The sequence below is a fragment of the Astyanax mexicanus genome, chromosome 9 (assembly GCF_023375975.1).
Source record: "Astyanax mexicanus isolate ESR-SI-001 chromosome 9, AstMex3_surface, whole genome shotgun sequence".
Lineage (NCBI taxonomy): Eukaryota > Metazoa > Chordata > Actinopteri > Characiformes > Acestrorhamphidae > Astyanax > Astyanax mexicanus.
In genome coordinates, this window is record NC_064416.1 from 9,732,934 (window position 1) to 9,751,806 (window position 18,873).

Consider the following 18,873-nt stretch of genomic DNA (forward strand, 5'->3'; position numbering starts at 1 on the left):
TTCATCTCACAATCATGAGGAAGAAGAAGACATGGCAGATACTGCATACAGTTGGACCTTGGCCTCAACATCACCACAAATTCAGTCTGCACCACTTCTCAGCACTGATATCACCTTTACAGCACAAGGTAGCACAAGCTCTTTAAGCTTTACTATAAAATAATAATGTGTTACCAATTCCAAATTAATCGTGTTCTTTATATATACGGCGCTGGAAAAAAAATTAGAGATCCCTTCAGTTTCTGAATTAGTTTCTCTGATTTTGCTGTTAAGGGTATATGTTTGAGTAAAATGAACATTGTTGTTTTATTCTATAAACTACAGACAACATTTCTCCCAAATTCCAAAATAAAATGTTGTTATTTAGAGCATTTATTTGCGAAAAAGGAGAAATGGCTTGATGGCTGAAATAACAAAAATAATGCAGAGCTTTCAGACCTCAAATAATGCAAAACATTTTTTCAGAAAATCAGTATTTGGTAGAATAACCCTGGTTTTTAATCACAGTTTTCATGCACCTTGGCATGTTTTCCTCCACCAGCCTTACACACTGCTTTTGGATAACTTTATGCTAATCACTCCTGGTGCAAACATTCAAGCAGTTCAGTTTGGTTTGATGGCTTATGATCATTAATCTTTCTCTTGATTATATTCCAGAGTTTTTCAATTTGGTAAAATCAAAGAAACTCATCATTTTTTGGTGGTCTCCTATTTGTTTTCTAGAGCTGTTATATATATTTATTTATACATATACGGCCCAGTATACAGCCTAATGTCATATTAATGAGGTCCTTCAACCAGTGGCCCTACCTTTTCTGAACACACACTCCTGTGCGCTATTCCAACAGGACAATGCTCGTCCACATTCTGCTGCAGTATCACACACAGATACTACACCATACTAGCATAATACATCATTTTGAACACAGGGTAGAAATCTCAGTATGTTGCTGTAAATTTCCACTTTTCCAGTTCTTTTCTCAGCACTAGAGGGGAGTGTTGTATCTGTGCTGCCTTTTAAACCCCCAGCACTGAGAACAGTGGTCTGTTGTAGGTGGTGAGCAAGTTTCTACTGAGTGGAAGAGTGAAAAAGAGAGAGAGAGAGGGGGAGAGAGAGGTTTACAGCACCTTGTTCATGCCACTTCTCTTTTATAGGACCTGTAGAAGTTCCACAGGCCTCGGTTCTCCTTCAGAACAGTGAAGGTAAGCTTGTTTATCTGCTGTTTTTGAGCTTTATGGTGCTCTATGAGATGCTGGGAGTCTGAGTGGATAAGGTGGGATATGTGCCCTGCTTCAGAATTGGTTGTGTTTAAGTGTGTGTGTGTGTGTGTGAGAGAGAGAGATGGACAGAGTAAGACAGTCTCTGCAATTTACAGTTATTTAAGCTCCACAATGGAACCTGTGTTCTATGTAATTCAGACTCCTGTGCTGTAGAGTCTGGTGCTGCTGCTTAAGTTCATCATGGACTGAAGGAACCGTTGAAGCAGATGATTCAGTGGTTCTCATTAAGGTTTAATGAACCCTGGCAATCAGCACTAATAATCAGGAGCTGACCATTTCCTCTCCTCCTGATTCTGACCTCTCAGAGAGCAGAAGAGCGAGAGCAGAACTTTCAGCCTGAAAGTGAATTTAAGTCTCTGTTCTGGATCCTGATGAGGAATAAAACTTCAGCATTCCTCAGATTCCAACTGGAAGTCCCACCCGGCGTCCACCACACAGGCCAACCTCACAACAACCCAGCAATAAGTGTGTGTGTGTGTGTTTCTCTGTGTGTGTGTAGGGCAGTAAACACTACTCTAGGATATATTTGGGTTTGGAGTGGCTTGTCTGGTGAAAGACAAACCAGCTGGTGGTAGGGCTAGGCTTCTCAGAAGTGACGTCCATCTGGGTCCAGAGGTGGGCAGTGTGGCCTAAACCCAAACTCACTAAAAATAGAAATGAAAAAAAAAAACAAAACATTCTTTGTTCCTCATGGAAACTGAAATTTGTTTTTCTTCTGTAAACCTTGCAGAAGAACAACCAAAGCACTACAGAAACACTCAAATAAACAAAATCTCTTATGGATGCAGCCCTACAGATGAATTGTATTATTCCAGAACCTCCAAAGTTGTTCCTGGACTGCTATCCAGGACTGCTTTATCTAAACTGGCGCTGTGTTGCATGGTTTTGGCAAGAAGCCACTGTTTGTGAAATTAATATACCCAGTTTCTCCACTGCGAGTTGGAACAACAACAGCTTACAAGATGCTGATCTTGTAGTCTTTAAAAAGTCAGCAAAATGAAACTAGATAATATGCTCATGTGGGGCCTGTATGAGCAGCCAAACTGGGAACCAGAATGTTTTGTCCTCTTGTTCCATGTTGGCCTCACATATGGATGGCAGTGATGGGAGCAGTAAGACCAATAAGTACTTTTGGTATGACGGACCATTAGTAACTTTTACTTTTCATGTGTAAATCAAGGGAGCAGAGTCTGGAGGAAGAGTGGAGAGACACACAGTCCAAACTGCTTGAGGTCTAATGTGAAGTTTCCACCAATCAGTGATGGTTTGGAGAGTCATGTCATCTGCTGGTGTTGATCCAATTGTGTTATATCAAGTCTAAAGTCAGTGCAGTGTTTTCCCAGAGAAAAATTACAGCATTTTATGCTATCATGATACCTGTTGAAGTTGAAGAAAATGTATTATTCAAAAGCTCTGTTCAGATTTAATTAGTTTTAACTAGAAAGGCGGAGTAATGTGATTATTAACATTTATCATTATCATGGACTGTGCGCTCCAGTGTCAGTAAAGAAATTGATGTCTCAGGTTATATTATTCCTGTACAAACCGACATGTGGGCCAAAATGTTTCTTGTTGCTGTTTTTCTCAAGTTTGTGGACGCTTGAGGAGTTGCACGTTTACCTTGGGTCACTCACGCCGCTGTAAACCTCATGTTTTATACAATCATCTATATAACACTCAAAACCAGAAAACAAGGCAGAGGCCTCCTAAAAGGGCATGATGATAGTGCAGCCTATGGCCTACATATGTGTTATGAACATGTAGCTGCTAATTTTCTAACAAAAAAATAATTTATACTATAGCTAAGTGAGTTATAGAATTTGATTATGATTTTTCGTTATTTTGGTGATGATGGCAGTGTGTAAATTGAGTAGCTACTCCCAACTCAATCATTTATAATCGAGATTTCTTATCCTGTGAGAATCGTACATATATTTTACATTAACTTACATTACTCTAACACCCCATGTAATATTTATTTTATCCCTATATTCATCCCTACATTCATACACACATCTGTATGTACTGTACCACTAGCTACCGCCCATCTGCTGGTGTCTGTTTTCAGGGTTACTCAAGAACACAGAGTCTCACCCCTCTTATTCCAAACTCAAGGTCTTCTGAACTTTTCAGCTGAAATTATGCTGATGTCTTGTCCTTCTGCTGCCAGGAGCTGAAGCTGTCTGTGATGAAGGCTGTGGAAGACAGGAACGTCAGGATGTTTTAAAACTGGATAAAAGCCTTTTGTGTTTCCTCTGACAGCTCGCCCTTCATGTTTCATGAGAGTTTTGAGTTTCGGGTAGCGCTTCAGGTCCAGCTGCAAGAAACACCTTCATGTTCTTCTCTTCAAGGCTTTTCACTGCGGCGTCTTGGCGGTTCCAGCTGTCACGAGTTCTACAGTGCAGTTAGGATTAGTTCTGCTCAGCATGAGCGACAGAAGATCTCACAGTGCGCTCTGTCTCATTATGCTACAGTGGCTATTTGAAGAAAATTAAATGTCTGAAACACACTTCTTGTCTTCACACTCACACTTTTCTTCTTCAAATGACCCAATTTTCCGTGTGGCCCAGGCTCTATCATTGCACAGGAAAGCTAATGGAGGTTGCAGCTAATGTGGTTCTGGATCTATAATGTGTGATCATGTGACAGATGAGTGATCAGCATTTTAAGAGACCAATTACTGAGATTTTGGTCACTCTGGATCAGGTCTGTCTGGATCTAGGGACAATTTTTCACTGCTGGGCCAAATGAATACTAAGGCCATTCCATGTCAAATTGTACCTGTTGGATGCTGTGTTGCTAAACCGGGACCTGGAAGTATATGAGTAATAATTATGAAACAATTGCTTTTGTTGAACATGTTTTCGGTATCACATTCCTTCCCTGATTTCACAAGCTTGCTAAATTCCAAAATGACACATGCTAACTAACTACTTGATGGAAAATTGTGAGCTTTCACAAGAGCTACTGGCTGCACGCTACACTGCTACCACAATGTTAGCCTGCTGGCTACCAGTATCATCCAACATCAAGCAATGTGTTTTCACTCACAACAACAAATTGAAACCCCATATAGGCCACCATTTAGTGAATAGGGCACGGTTATTACCACACATTTCATTTGATGATCTTCTTATACATACAGTCTTCTACTCTTCTCTTTTCTATTCTTCCTCTAGTCTTCTCTATTCTTCTATCCTCATTATCCTGACACGTCCTGTTCTTTGTCTTAACTGGCACTCAACATATCCTGGTCTTGGTCTTGACTCAGACTTAACATATACTGGTCTTGGTCTTTACTGGCACTCAACATGTTCTGATATTGACTGGCATTCGACATATCTCGGTATAGGTCTTGACTTTGACTCAACATATCCTGGTCTTTGTCTTGACTGGCACTCAACATTTCCTTTTCTCTACTGGCACGTGGCATGCCCTGGTCTTGGTCTTGACTCGTACTCGACATGCCCTGGTCTTGGTTTTGACTCTGACTCGACATGCCCTGGTCTTGGTCTTGACTCGGACTCAACATTCCCTGGTCTTGGTCTTGACTTGGAATCAAACATATCCTGGTCTTGGTCTTGACTCTGACTCTACATGCCCTGGTCTTGGTCTTGAGTCAGACTCAACATGCCCTGGTCTTGGTCTTGACTCAGACTCAACTGTTGCTTTTGAGGGATGGTGGTTCGGTGGTGCTGATGATCTGGCTTTGACCATCAGTTCCATCAAGTAGGAAGGAGCTGGTTCATTTTTGGTTTTGTAGACCAGAGTCAGGGTTTTAAATTTGATGCTAGCGGCAACAGGAAGCCAGTGGAGGGAACGCAGCAAAGGAGTCACATGACTGAACTTCGGAAGATTGAAGAAGAGTCGTGCTGCCACTGATTCTGAACTATGTGTCCTTCTCTTGGTCTTGACTAAGACTCAACATGTCCTGTTCTTGGTCTTGACTCTGACCAGGCCCAGGTGATCTTTACTAAAACACTAGTGGATGGGCTGCATCATCAGTATGTATGTGTGTGTGTATGATTGGCTGCAGTAGAGCTTAGCCTGGGTCTCCAGGGATGAGATTGAGCCACAGTGAAACGTCTGAAATCACAGAACTGTTCCCTGCTGCCTTTTCCAATCCCAACACTTCTGTAGCTCATTTTCTCTGCAGTGAGACTCCATGTTAGTGAGGAAACGGTTGGGTGCTGTGGTGTTTGATATTGGGCCTGGTTTAGCTTACCCTGTGCTCAGCTCTTCACTGCCTCCTGTAGCTGGAGTTCACCTTCACTTCAAATACAGACCAAAACAAATAGATTTTACTACTTTTAGATTTAGTTTATTGAAAGAGAGAGAAGAGGTGTTTTGTGGTGGAGTGAAGAGAGGTACAGAAAGAGATAGAGAGAAGGATAGAGAGAGATACAGAGAGAGAGAGAGAGTGAGAGATATACAGAGAGAAAAAGAGAGTGAGAGAGATACAGAGAGAGATACAGAGAGAGAGAGAGAGAGAGATGAAAAGAAAGAGAATATGAGAGAGCCAAATAACATAACAGAATGTGTTAGAGTGTTTTGTTTGGGGTGAACGTACCTCCCATTATTTCCTTTCAGAGGACAATTTTCTCCTAAGTGGAACCTTTAGAACCGAACAAAAACGGGGCTAAAATAGAGCTGAGAGTGAGAAGCGCAGCGAGGCGTGACGTGAATAAACATCAACTTATAAAGAAAAGAGGAGAGCGGAGGGGGAGAGCAGTGATCTACAGCTCTGCTTTTTACACACTGACCACACACACACATTCACACACATTCGCACACATTCGCACACACACACACACACTTAGACACACTCATATACACACACATGCATACACAAGCTGTATGTCAGTTAGATATGTATTTGTTATTTTTAACTAAAACTCCCCAGGTGCCTCCCCTGCCCACAATGAGCAAAAAGTAGTGCTTCACCCACAAAGAACAGTGCACCACCCAAAAAGAACAGCACACCGCCCATAAAGTACAGTATACCACCCATAAAGTACAGTACACCACCCAAAAAAACCCAGCACACCTTACACAAAGACCAAAAAGGAGTCAGTACAAAAAGAACAGTACACCGCCCACAGAGACCAAAAAGAAGTCCCTCACCCACAATGAACAGTACACCAACCAAAAAGGACATCAAACCGCCCACAAAGAACAGCACACTGCCCATAAAGAACAGCACACCACCCATAAACAGCAAAAAGTAGTGCCACACCCACAAAGAACAGTACCCCTCCCACAAAATGTGAAAAGTAGTGCCCTGCCCAGAAAGAACAGCACGCTGCCCACAAAGAACAGCACACAACCCAGAAAGAAAAGCACACTGTCTACAAAGAACAGCACACCACCCACGAAGGGCAAAAAGTAGTGCCACACCCACAAAGAACAGCACTGCCCACCCATAAACAACAGCTCCCTGCCCACAAAGAAGAGCGCCCCACCCACAAATGAAAAGTAGTGCCACACCCACAAAGAACAGCACACCACCCATAAACAGCAAAAAGTAGTGCCACACCCACAAAGAACAGCACACTATCCATAAAGAACAGCACACCGCCAATAAAGAACAGTACACTACCCACAAATAACAAAATGTAGTCCAACACCCACAAAGAACAGCACCCCACCCACAAATGAAAAGTAGTGCCACACCCACAAAAAACAGCACATCGTTCACAAAGAACAGCACACCGCCCATAAAGAACAGTACACTACCCACAAAGAACAGCACACCGCCCAAATAAAACAAAAATAACTGCCCACCCACAAAGAGCAGCAGACTGCCCACAAAGAAGCAAAACGTAGTGTCACGCCCACCAGTACATTTTGTCTATGTGCTCAACAGATGTGTTTGGTATATGTGGTTTTGTCTTTTTGGGGAAGGTGTTTTTTTGGTAAATTCTGAATACAATTTGAATGACTGACCTTTGACTCCAGTTTTATAGATAATCAATATTTGTAAGAGTGAATCAGAGTGTATCAGAGTGTATCAGAGTGTATCAGAGTATATCAGAGTGTAAATCTTTCAGGTTTTAGAAAAGTCCTTAAAACACCCCCACCCCCACCCCCCCCCCACCGAAACACTCTTCTCACAGTTCTCACAGTTTCAATGATTGACTTTTTTCCTTTGTAATTTTATTGAAATGCAGCTTCTAAAGTGGGATATTTTACACAATAACCTCCCGTAGGATTTCACTCACTGTCAGACAGACAGGAGAACTGCTTTCAGAATCTCTAATGTTCAGCTAATCACACACAACTCAGCTCTAATGGCTCTGATATTAAAGACATTTGATGTTAATGTGCTGAGGATAACGGAGCTCATATATCTTTAAAACTCAGACGTTTCTGAGCATCAAGTTCACTCCGCTCCTCTCAAACACAAAACTCACAAGTATAAATAAAACAAATCTGCTTAAGATAAATTATACTACACTGTGAGGACATGGTTTTATATAATACCAATAGAGATCTTATTTAATATTAATTTGAATACTTATTTCATTTAATATTTCATAACATCTCTGGTAATGCTTTACAATACATTACACAAATAACAGCTCTTACAACAGTAATAAACATTGTTAAATGTTTATACTAAATGTTAACATTCATTATTTATTAACATTAAGTAAGGCATTATTAAACATTACTAAATTTTATTGCTTAAGGATGTTATAAATAATAATGAATTGAAACCTTAGTTAAAACATTTAGTTGAGACATTCTGTTGTGAGAAAGCACTGTTATTTAACATAAACTCACTGGTGTGACCTAATTTATTCTTAGGGAATAGTGGAAAAAAAAATTAAATTAGATCAAATAACATATTTTAGCAGATATATGATGATTGACAACATGTGGTTTGATGGTTAGTTGCAGCCATTTTATACATATCTATATTATATTATGTGTAAATGCACATTTCATGTAAACTGGTATCTGGTAATTTATGTGAAAGTTTAAAAGTTAGAAAAAAATACATATCTATATATTTTGCCATAGCCAGAGGTGTCAAAATGCTTTATTACTTTACTTAAGTAGAAATATTGATTATCTATACTTTACTTGAGTAATTATTATTTTTCAGATTACTTTTTACTTCTACTTCTTACATTTTCACACAATTATCTGAAAATTCTACTCCTTAAATTTTAAAAATAGCCTCCTTACTCCTGTTTTATTTCAACTTGTTTTTATTTGGGTTTCTCATTGTTAAAAAAAACCCTATCCAGATAAACCTTTCCATCCAGATAGAGTGAATCTGATTGTGATTGGATGTAGAGAAGTATAAACATATACCATTCCGACTCCCTATTGGTTTATACTGTGATCCATCACACCTGGACACGTCCCCAACCCCCCCCCCCCACTCTCCAGCAAGAACATAGCAGACGTATGTAGTCTAGTATGAAGATGATCTGTGCAGAGACTCAAGAGAACTCCAGACAAACTCCAGTCCAACTAAGCTTTAAGCTTTAAAATACAGCTCTAAAAATTTTGAGAACACTTAAAAATTATGAGTTTCTTTGATTTTACCAAATTAAAAATCTCTATAATATAATCAAGAGGAAGATGGATGATCACAAGCCATCAAACCAAACTGAACTGTTTGAATTTTTGCACCAGCAGTGAGTAGCATAAAGTTATCCAAAAGCAGTGTGTAAGACTGGTGGAGGAGAACATGATGCCAAGATGCATGAAAACTGTGATTAAAAAACAGGGTTATTCCACCAAATATTGATTTCTGAACTCTTAAAACTTATGAACTTGTTTTCTTTGCATTATTTGAGGTCTGAAAGCTCTGCATCTTTTTTGTTATTTCAGACATTTCTCATTTTCTGCAAATAATAAATGCTCTAAATGAAAATGTTTTTATTTGGAAATTGGGAGAAATTATTGTAGTTTATAGAATAAAACAACAATGTTCATTTTACTCAAACTGGAGTGGTCTCTTAATTTTTTCCAGAGCTGTATGTTTATTTTTAAAGGGAGCGTAGTGCAAAATCTTAAATTTATCAACATTAACATTTTATTATAACATTATAGTCATTATGGCTTTTAGAAAAATGTGTTTTTTTGGGGGGTAGTGTACTATAGGACTAAGCTTTTTGTTCCTAATGTAATTTTTTCCCCCCATTTTACATGACTTTAATTGTATACATTAAGCAGTTTATACTTTAAATCAGTACTTTTACTTAAATAGTAAAAAGCTTGAGTTGATACTTCAACTTCTACAGAAGTATTTTAAACTCTAGTATCTATTTTTACTTTTGACACATTTGGTTATAACATAAGTGGACATTTCTGTAGAATGACCTGTCAGCTCATCATATCCTGTGCTGAGGACTGACTCTTACAGACACTCAGTCATGTATCGCTGAGTAACAATTCCAGAGAAGCTCAGAACAAAACTCGAACTCTTTAACTCACAGAACCCGTAATTATGTGGCACATCCAGTCCCGTCTCAGCCGTATTCCTGAACGCAGCGTGGGAAGCGGGGTTATGATTATACGCTGCTCAGTGTGGCCGTTCCCTCCCTCCCTCCCTCCCTCTATCTGTCTGTGTGTCTGAGTTACAGAAGATACAGATTCACAGTTTATACAAAATACCGAGCAGCAAAGTTGAAATAAAAACAAAATATACCACAAAGATTTAAATATAGATTTATAATTGTACATATATACATATATAAGCTGTTGTAGAATGAGTTAAACCCAGTCATCCTATGTAAATATATACTCATCCATACACAATGTATCAATAATGTATCACAAATGAAAGTGAAACGATATATCATGATATGAATAATTTGTACCGCCCCTGTTATTTATTATAAGTTTTGGACTGAACCATTGACTATCTGTTATTACTGTTATTATAGATTAAATCACAATCATTTCTGTCTGTCCGTCCATCCGTAAGTCCATCTATAACTGAAGCCTTATCTTATCCATAACTTGAGAACACACCGGTCTACTAGGGCTGCACAATACTGGGAAAAAAAGCTATTGCTATAGATTTTCTATTAGCAATATAATTTGCAATATTAAGAAAGGATTGTTTAGTATTGCTCAGAATGGTTTAGTTAGTAAGGAAAGTCTATGTAAATTAATGTGAATTAAACAATATGTTTAATTATTTTTTGTCTAAAACAAAAAAAAAGTTTTATTTTATATTTGAGCACTAAATAATTTAATATAAACTATTTTAATGCCACCAGTATCTGCACACATGGGGAAAGCAAATGCAATACATATACAGTACATATATACATACATACATACATACATACATACACATACACATACACATATATAAAAAAGAAAATAATAATAGTAATAGTAATAATAATGATGACAAGAAAATAACTTACAAAGGCCACACATCAACTGCTTCCATTACCCATCGCAGACCTATACATTTCTACAGTCAGTCTCCGGAGCTTACATTATACCAGTATCACATACAGTAGTTTTTATAAGTCCAATCCTAATCAATACTTTCAGCAAACATAAATGAACTGCTTTGCACAAACAAAAAAAGAATTATTTCCCTGAAAAGAGGGTTTGGTTCAAAACTTGGATTATCCAATTGGAATTACATTAAATTTTCACTTCCACATGCTTACAGTATTGTCTTAATTCCTTCAGCAAACTTTTAAACTTTTATAAAACCTTTTAAACTAATCTGTGTGACTTTTAAGACATTTGAGACAAATCATGATTTTTCTAAGCTAAATAAATTTAGGGCATTTTAAGACATTTTAAGTATCTGCAGACTAGGTATGGGCGATATGGCCCTAAAATAATATCACAATATTTTATGTTATTGTCATGATAATGATACTTTTGACGATATGACAAAACACTGAATTAAAAAATATATATATTTTAAAAATACACTACTGCAACAAAAATAAATTGAACAAAATTACATTTTACTTTTGCATACCATATAATATGGCACACAACTAACTGAAAGATTTGTAACAGAAGTCAATCATCCAGAATGTCATGATACTAATAATAATGCACTATATATATATATATATATATATATATATATATATCTCCATATATCCAGGATTAAAGTAAAATAAATGATATGATATGATGAACAGATATAATCTGCCTCTAGTAGATATATAATGGGAAATGAGAACAGTGTTAATTTTTCTTTTGCTAAAAACAGTAAAAAAAAAGTAGTACCCTGATGTGATAATTAGAGGTGCGTAATATGAAGCAATATTTTAGGTTATAATATTGTTCACGATATTCAAAAATGTTGGCGATATTATTGTGTATAATACAATATGGCACACCCCTACTGCAGACACACTTAAACACATTTAAACCTTCACAGAATTTGTATTATCATTTTTGTGGCTCTTAAAATGACAAAAATATCATTTACCTCAGTTATTTCTGGGACTATATATCATCCAGTTAAAATAGGTAATTGTGACAGGACTAATTCACAACGCTCCCTCTGACCAGCACCTTCCCCTCATGGCCTTTTTAGAGTCTGCAGCATCAGGGTTTGAATATTATGGGTTATTATAGAATATATGTCACATTTCCTCCTGTCTTCCTTCGTTAATCTAATTACACACTCAATTAGCCTCCCTGTCTCCATCACGAATCATTAGCCTGTTCCTGCAATTTCTCCTACTGTCATAATTAAGTGCGAAGCCTGCCGTCTCTGTGGGTTTGCACCTTTTCATCTGTGTTACACTGCTGTGTGTGAGGTTGGGGGTGGGTTTGGGAGGAATAGAGTCAATATGGAGTTTTCTCTATTAGAATGAAGTGATTTATCAGTGAATTAAAGTTTAACAAAGCAGCAAGTCAAGCACATTGTGTTTAATTAGACCAAAATAATATTACATTTCCAAGAGAATAATGAAGGTTAATTTAGTTGAAGTTAAATTTGTTCAGAAAAACATAAAACACTCGAGGATAGTCTTCTGTGTTTCAGTACAACACAGCGTTTTCTGTATTCACATGAAACCAAACAATGAGAACACATTTAAAATTTTACATGGAGTCCTGGGGTAACTCTCTCTTTCATTGGGGCTGAATTAACCATGTCTGTTTTTCTCCATCGACCTCTGAGGAAATTACAGGCTGAAAACTTTCTTAAATAAAAATTAAATAAATTCTTTGACTACTGAAATACCAGTACTGAAGCCCTTACTCACTGCTGTTCATTTTCACTTCTATATAAATATCAGCAAATACCTTAGCAAATACCTTAATTTCTATTACTTTTGTACTTCACTATTGTTTTGGACAAAAGCGTCTGTCAAATGTAATGTAATGTAATCAAGTCAATGCCACTGGAATCAGCTTTCCATTGATTGCAGCTCAGTTATCCTAAATTAGTGCTAATGCATTCAAAACAATAATCAGTAAATGAATGTGTACACTTCTAAAGCATTGTTTTCTGCCTTTTTTATTGTTTTATTACCCTTCATGTTGTATAGGTGCAGAGAATTCTGCAGATAACTGTTGGCCAGGAAGGATACATCAGCTGCGTCCTTGCTCTGAATGTCAGCTGTTTTTTTCATCTGTATATGAAGTTTTATTTATTTTAGAACAGAATTATATGGCTAAGTTCACATTACCAGGCTAAAGAGGCTCAAAACAATTTTTTGGTCAATGTGGCTCAAATCTGATTTTTTTATGGCTGTGTGAACGTGCCAAATGTTAATGTTTTTTTTTTTTCAAATCAGATTTGAGTCACTTTCATATGTGGTCCTAAATTGGATATGTATTTGATGGACATGCGACATGAATGTGAATGGTTGAATCTGAATTCATGCATGTTTTTGCTTTTACACATGTGCTACGTCCTTCTCTCTCGTACCCTTAAACACATCTCTTGGTGCAGATGTGCAGCTATAGCTGCAAAAACAGCAAAAGCAAACCACCTGGCCTTTTTTTACCTCTTCGACCTGAGCATGAACTTCAGACCAGCTGTTTACTGTTTCTCCACTCCAGCAAAAGATGCTCCACATATAAGCTGCTAAAGCTTATATGTGAGTTGTCCCTCAAATATTACGTTTTTTTGTTGTTGGTAAAGAAGGTGACATTTATACACAAAACAATGTGCGCATGTGAGGCGATTCAGGGACAGATTCGTTCACATTAAACATAGATAGAGCTCACTTACATTTGTGAATGTGAACCATCAAGATAGCCAAATCCAATCTGAACAAAAAATCAGATTTGAGCAATGTGGCGTGTAATGTGAACGTAGCTTATGACATAGGGCTCAATTCAGCTGCAGGCTAGACTTTGGGACACAGCCTAGGTCATACTGAAGGAATATAAGGGATGTAATGATGTAATATTAGCGACAAAGACATAAACGGCACCCACTGTGGTGTTTACCTCACTCCCCAACATTCTCAATGGTCACTCTGTCCTATGTAATAACAGGCCCACCACACCTACAGCCATTTAATTTAACACCACCCAACGCACCCCACCCAAACATCCCCTCACCAACCCCTCCCTCTCCTAATCCAGTCACACTTATACTAGTACTCTGTTTACACACAGCTCACTTTATAATAGGCTACATTCATAGCGCATACAACAATAACCTTTATATTAGACTGTTTGTATATTTTTACAGTGTTCTGTATATGTTCTATTTACAGTTCTCCTACTATATATATATGTATCTAGGGTTTGAACAGTCTGCACTTCTGAAATGATTGGCTAAAGATCTGTACGACCAGTGTGAAGTTTTCGTTTCATCTTTTCCAGCATCGCAAGGAGCTATCAAGGAGTTCCAGTGGCTACAGCTGGCATTTTTACTGAGATTGAGTTCACACTAATTGTAAAAATATCATGTTATTTGGCTCACAGAAATGTCCTCTGGCTACATTTGGCCATTTTATTAGAAACACAGAGCAGTTAAGACACAAACCTTTTAACTTAATTGATGAGGTCTAATAGAAGGTCCTTATTCTGTCACTGAAACTCTCACTCACTGGTTTCATCCATTTCTCTTCTCATTGATGCAAAGGTTGCACAAATTGCAATCTGTCTGTTCAGATTGTAAATGTATCAGATTTCAATACTACAAAGATTTATTGTATTTTTTTGGCTGTTCAGAATGCCACACAAATTAAATATCTTTGTTATATGTGAAAAAAAAAGATCAGATTAATATTTGGGCCACTTTTTTGTAACCTGTGTAAATGTAGGCCTACTAAATCGGATCACTTTTTTTTCTCATTAAGTCTGCTCACTCTCTCACCTTGTTCACTCTCTCAATTTCTCACTTTTCTTACTCTCTCTGCTCACTCTAACCCGTCTGACTTTCTCAGCTCACACTCTGTTCACTCAGCTCACTTTCTTACCCTCATTCTATTGACTGTCTCACTCGTTTATTTCTCTTACTCTGCTCAATCTCTCTTGCTGCTCACTTTGCTCACTCTCTCTTTTTACTCACTCTCACTTTGCTCACTTACTCAGCTCACACTCTGTCTAATCTGCTCACTTTCTCACCCTCTTTCTACTGACTTTCTCACTCTGCTTATTCTCACTTTGCTCACCCTCTCACACTGCTCACTCTTTTACTTTGCTCACTCATTCTACTCACTTTGCTCACTTACTTACTCTACCAACTCTTTCATTTTGCTTACCCTCCCTCTACCCACTCTCTCACTCTGTCCACTCTCTAATTCTGCTCTCTTTCTATCTCTTTTTCTCACTCTCACACAAAGTTTGCTTACTATCTCTTTCTCTCTCTCTTTCTCTCTCTCATACTCTGCTCTCTCTCTCACACTCTTTTCTCTCTCTCTCATACTCTGCTCTCTCTCTCACACTCTTTTCTCTCTCTCTCATACTCTGTTCTCTCTCTCATACTCTGCTCTCTCTCACACTCTGTTCTCTCTCTCTCACACTCTGTTCTCTCTCTCTCATACTCTGTTCTCTCTCTCATACTCTGCTCTCTCTCTCTCACACTCTGTTCTCTCTCTCTCATACTCTGTTCTCTCTCTCATACTCTGCTCTCTCTCTCTCACACTCTGTTCTCTCTCTCTCATACTCTGTTCTCTCTCTCATACTCTGCTCTCTCTCACACTCTGTTCTCAATTCAATTCAATTCAAATTGGCTTTATTAGCATGACTGTTTAAAAAAAAAAACAATGTTGCCAAAGCACACAAATATCAAAACCGAACGTATAGTGAAACAACGATGAAACATAAACATCAATTAATTAAAGAAATAATAATAATAATAATAATAATAAACAAATCACAATAATAATAATAACAACAATGATGATAATAGTAAAAACAACAATAATAATAACAATAGTAATAATAAAAAAATTATAGTGATTATAATGATCAAGTATAATAATATTAACAGTTGTTTATTAGTTTATTGTTTATTAGTTCTCTCTCTCTCATACTCTGTTCTCTCTCTCTCATACTCTGCTCTCTCTCTCTCACACTGTGCTCTCTCTCTTACACACTGCTCTCTTTCTCTCACTTTCTTTTTCTCTGTCTCTCTCACACTCTGCTCTCTCCATCTCTCTCTCTCTCTCTCATGGTCCCATAGCTCCAGATCAGAGAGGAAAGTGTGGAGACGGAGCGCCGGTTAGATCAGGTGGTGAGGGTGTATTCAGACACAGCCGCTCGCCTCAGCAATAAAACAGCCCTCAGGAAGCACGCGGTCGTTAACGATTTAGCCTAACGAAGTTTGCCGCTGTGGTCAGCAGTCTGATGGAACAGGGGAAGGATGAGCTTCCTGTGATAGGCTCAGTGTGAGGATGAGCTCCATCAGGGATGAGATCTGTCTGTTCACTCAAAACATTAACATCATTAGAGCCTGCTTGATATTGTAAAATTGGTTTATTATCATACCAATTTATTTATACCAGTACATTGACGCCATTTACACTTGATATTTTCCTGTGATTAGTATCTGGATTGTATCCTGAAAACATATGTCTGATTTATATGTAGACCACAGATATCCCACTTCTCCTGTGACAGGTTTTTCCTGCATATTGATTAAGGCTCCCTGACATCCCCAAATTACATACAGTTTCCTGGAAATCATGATTTTGTTAGCACACCATTTGTAAGTGATTAAAGGAGAACTCTGGTGTAAAATTCACTTTTGGTGTAGTAAAACATGATAAAAGGTACTTGCCTTTGATGAATAGCACACCTCTGTTCTCCCACAGCGTTCCAAGATCCAGAAATTTTAACAGTTTGTTTAAACACCCTTCAGACTGGGTGACACGGGGCATAATTTGCCCCGATAAATTACTTTTTCCCGCGTTATCCAGCTCAAAGTAGCTCCACACCTCCTTGCTAGAATCCGAAGAGCACTGACATTCAAAATGAGGCATTAATAACAGTAATAAATAATAAAAGTGCACAAGAAGCTTATTAAAAACCAATGTTTACATCCCATAATACTAGCTTCAGCTCCGAGCGCCACCATCACTGAACTGAAAATAACATAGACATATATATATATATATATATGTCTATGTTATTTTCATTTCAGTGATGGCGGCGCTCGGAGCTAAAGCTAGCATTATATGAAAAAAGTGATAAGCGATTTATTGGGGCAAATTATGTCCCGTGTCACCCAGTCTGAAGGGTGTTTGGATAAACTGTTCAAAGTTCTGGATCTCAGAACGCTGTGGGAGAACAGAGGTAAGTACTTTTTATCATATTTTACTACAACAAAAGTCCATTTTACACCAGAGTTCTCCTTTCAATAATGTCTCTTCTTGTGCTTGGTAGAGCTATCAGTACTCTTTGTGGGTGGGATTTACACACTAACATTTAACTGTATTTGTACAACCAAAACACTAATTATTATTAGTGTTTTGTTTGCACTGGGAGAAGTTTGGGTGGTTATATGTGTCTTGACTGCTACATGTGGCTCAAGTGTGTCTCAGATTCACATTCTAAAGTGGTTTAAGTGATCAGACTAATCTGTTTTAAATGCATCCTACTGTGTTTACTCTTGCTCCGATTATCCGAACATTAGAACCATTCTATTTGCCCCAACACACAAATGATAGATATACAGCTTAATAATATTTCGTTGCACAAATGTGTAACAGAATTAGTTACAAAAAACTGACCTCAGATCTGACCAAGATTTACTGCTCTGCTGATTTTCTGAACTTCAGATCTTCATTCGTTTCGATTTCCAGCTGTTTGTCTGAAGTGTTTCTGTTGAGATAAATGAATGATGCTGTTTATAGTTTGGAAAGCGTGATTATGATGCAGCAGGTGTGTTTCCGCATCCAGTCCATTAGTTTAATCACAGCCATTCGCAGTTAGCTAATTGCACAGAGAAAAAAAAACCCTGCTGAACCATCTTCTATTAGTTATATTAAATATGTCTTTGCTGCTTTTTAAAAGCACCAAATCTCAGAAGTGCATCCATTCAAACCTATTTTCTCTATTTTTTTAATTTTAGTTATTCATTCACTTCCTCCTCAGTTTTAGAGTGTGAATTGTGCTATAATTTTCTCACCTGTTTCTGCATTAAATAAATTATATTAATAAATACGTATATTTCCATGTGAGGATCAAATGTTGCATTATTCTATTTGAACTCAAAATTCCAGTTCCAAGTATGAAATTTTAATTGGAATGCGCACACAAGTCTTGCAGTTTCCTTCTCTGAAAGGTGAGAGAGCATCAGCAACCAATTATTTCCATGGAAACGCATGAATTCCAGCTGTTGCCGGAAATATCTCTATAATATTTATGTATTTCCACTGATTAAATTGTGCTATCCTACCTATTTATTCAGGTTCATCTGTCGACTTACTGTGACTTTAATTTAAAGCTACTTTGAGTTTGTTAATGGTGTAAAAAAAGTGATTTCTTTGCATGGGCAACGCTATGCCCCTATCACTAGTATTGTAAGCCTGTTGGGAGCATTGGATAAAAGCTCTGTATTTGGGAATGCTGGGGGTGAACGGAGGTGGAAAATGTTCATACTCATTATCATATTTCACTACAACCCAAGTTCATTTCAAACCGGATTTCTCACACTCTGCTCACTCTGTTCACTCTCTTACTCTCTTATTAACTCTGCTCACTCTTTCACACTATTCACTTACTCACTCTGCTCTTTCTGTGGTGTTTTTTTTTTACTGTACTGTATGCATTGATAATGGGACCCAGCTGAGTATCCTAAATGAGTCCCATTATTACAACCCACCCTAATCTCACACTGGTTCCATCTAAGACCCAGTATTAACAGTACAACCCAGATGTGGCCCTATTTAACCTCCTATCAATGAAAGACCTGATGGGGCCCATTACTAGTACTCCTAGTTTCCTAAAGAACCTTTCATTTAAAGTTAAAGTTTGGTCTAAACTCAGTTTTCTCTTTCATGAGTAGTAAAGGAGTGTTTACCACAACAGCAGGTCTGTTCATATTTGCTGGTCTGTATTATTGGCTGGAAAAGTGAAAATGTGACAGCAGTAATTATCTCAGAACGCTCTGACTGCGCCACATCGGGAGCTATTTCTGCTCGCCACACAACACATTTGGGCATATTT

General features: G+C 37.8%; 1 protein-coding gene across 2 annotated transcripts in view; it reads left to right on the forward strand.

Moving 5' to 3' along the window:
- The window catches only part of tspan4a (tetraspanin 4a), a 194,812-nt gene continuing 175,939 nt past the window's right edge, over positions 1–18,873 (forward strand). Inside the window, exons 1-2 of one of the 2 annotated variants that reach the window (XM_022679476.2) lie at positions 1–128; positions 1,156–1,203. In XM_022679476.2, coding sequence (XP_022535197.1) covers positions 32–128; positions 1,156–1,203 — 145 coding nt within the window. In that variant the 5' untranslated portion in view covers positions 1–31. Of the gene's footprint in view, positions 129–1,067; positions 1,204–18,873 lie in introns of those variants that run through there. The other variant, XM_022679477.2, reaches the window with a different exon arrangement.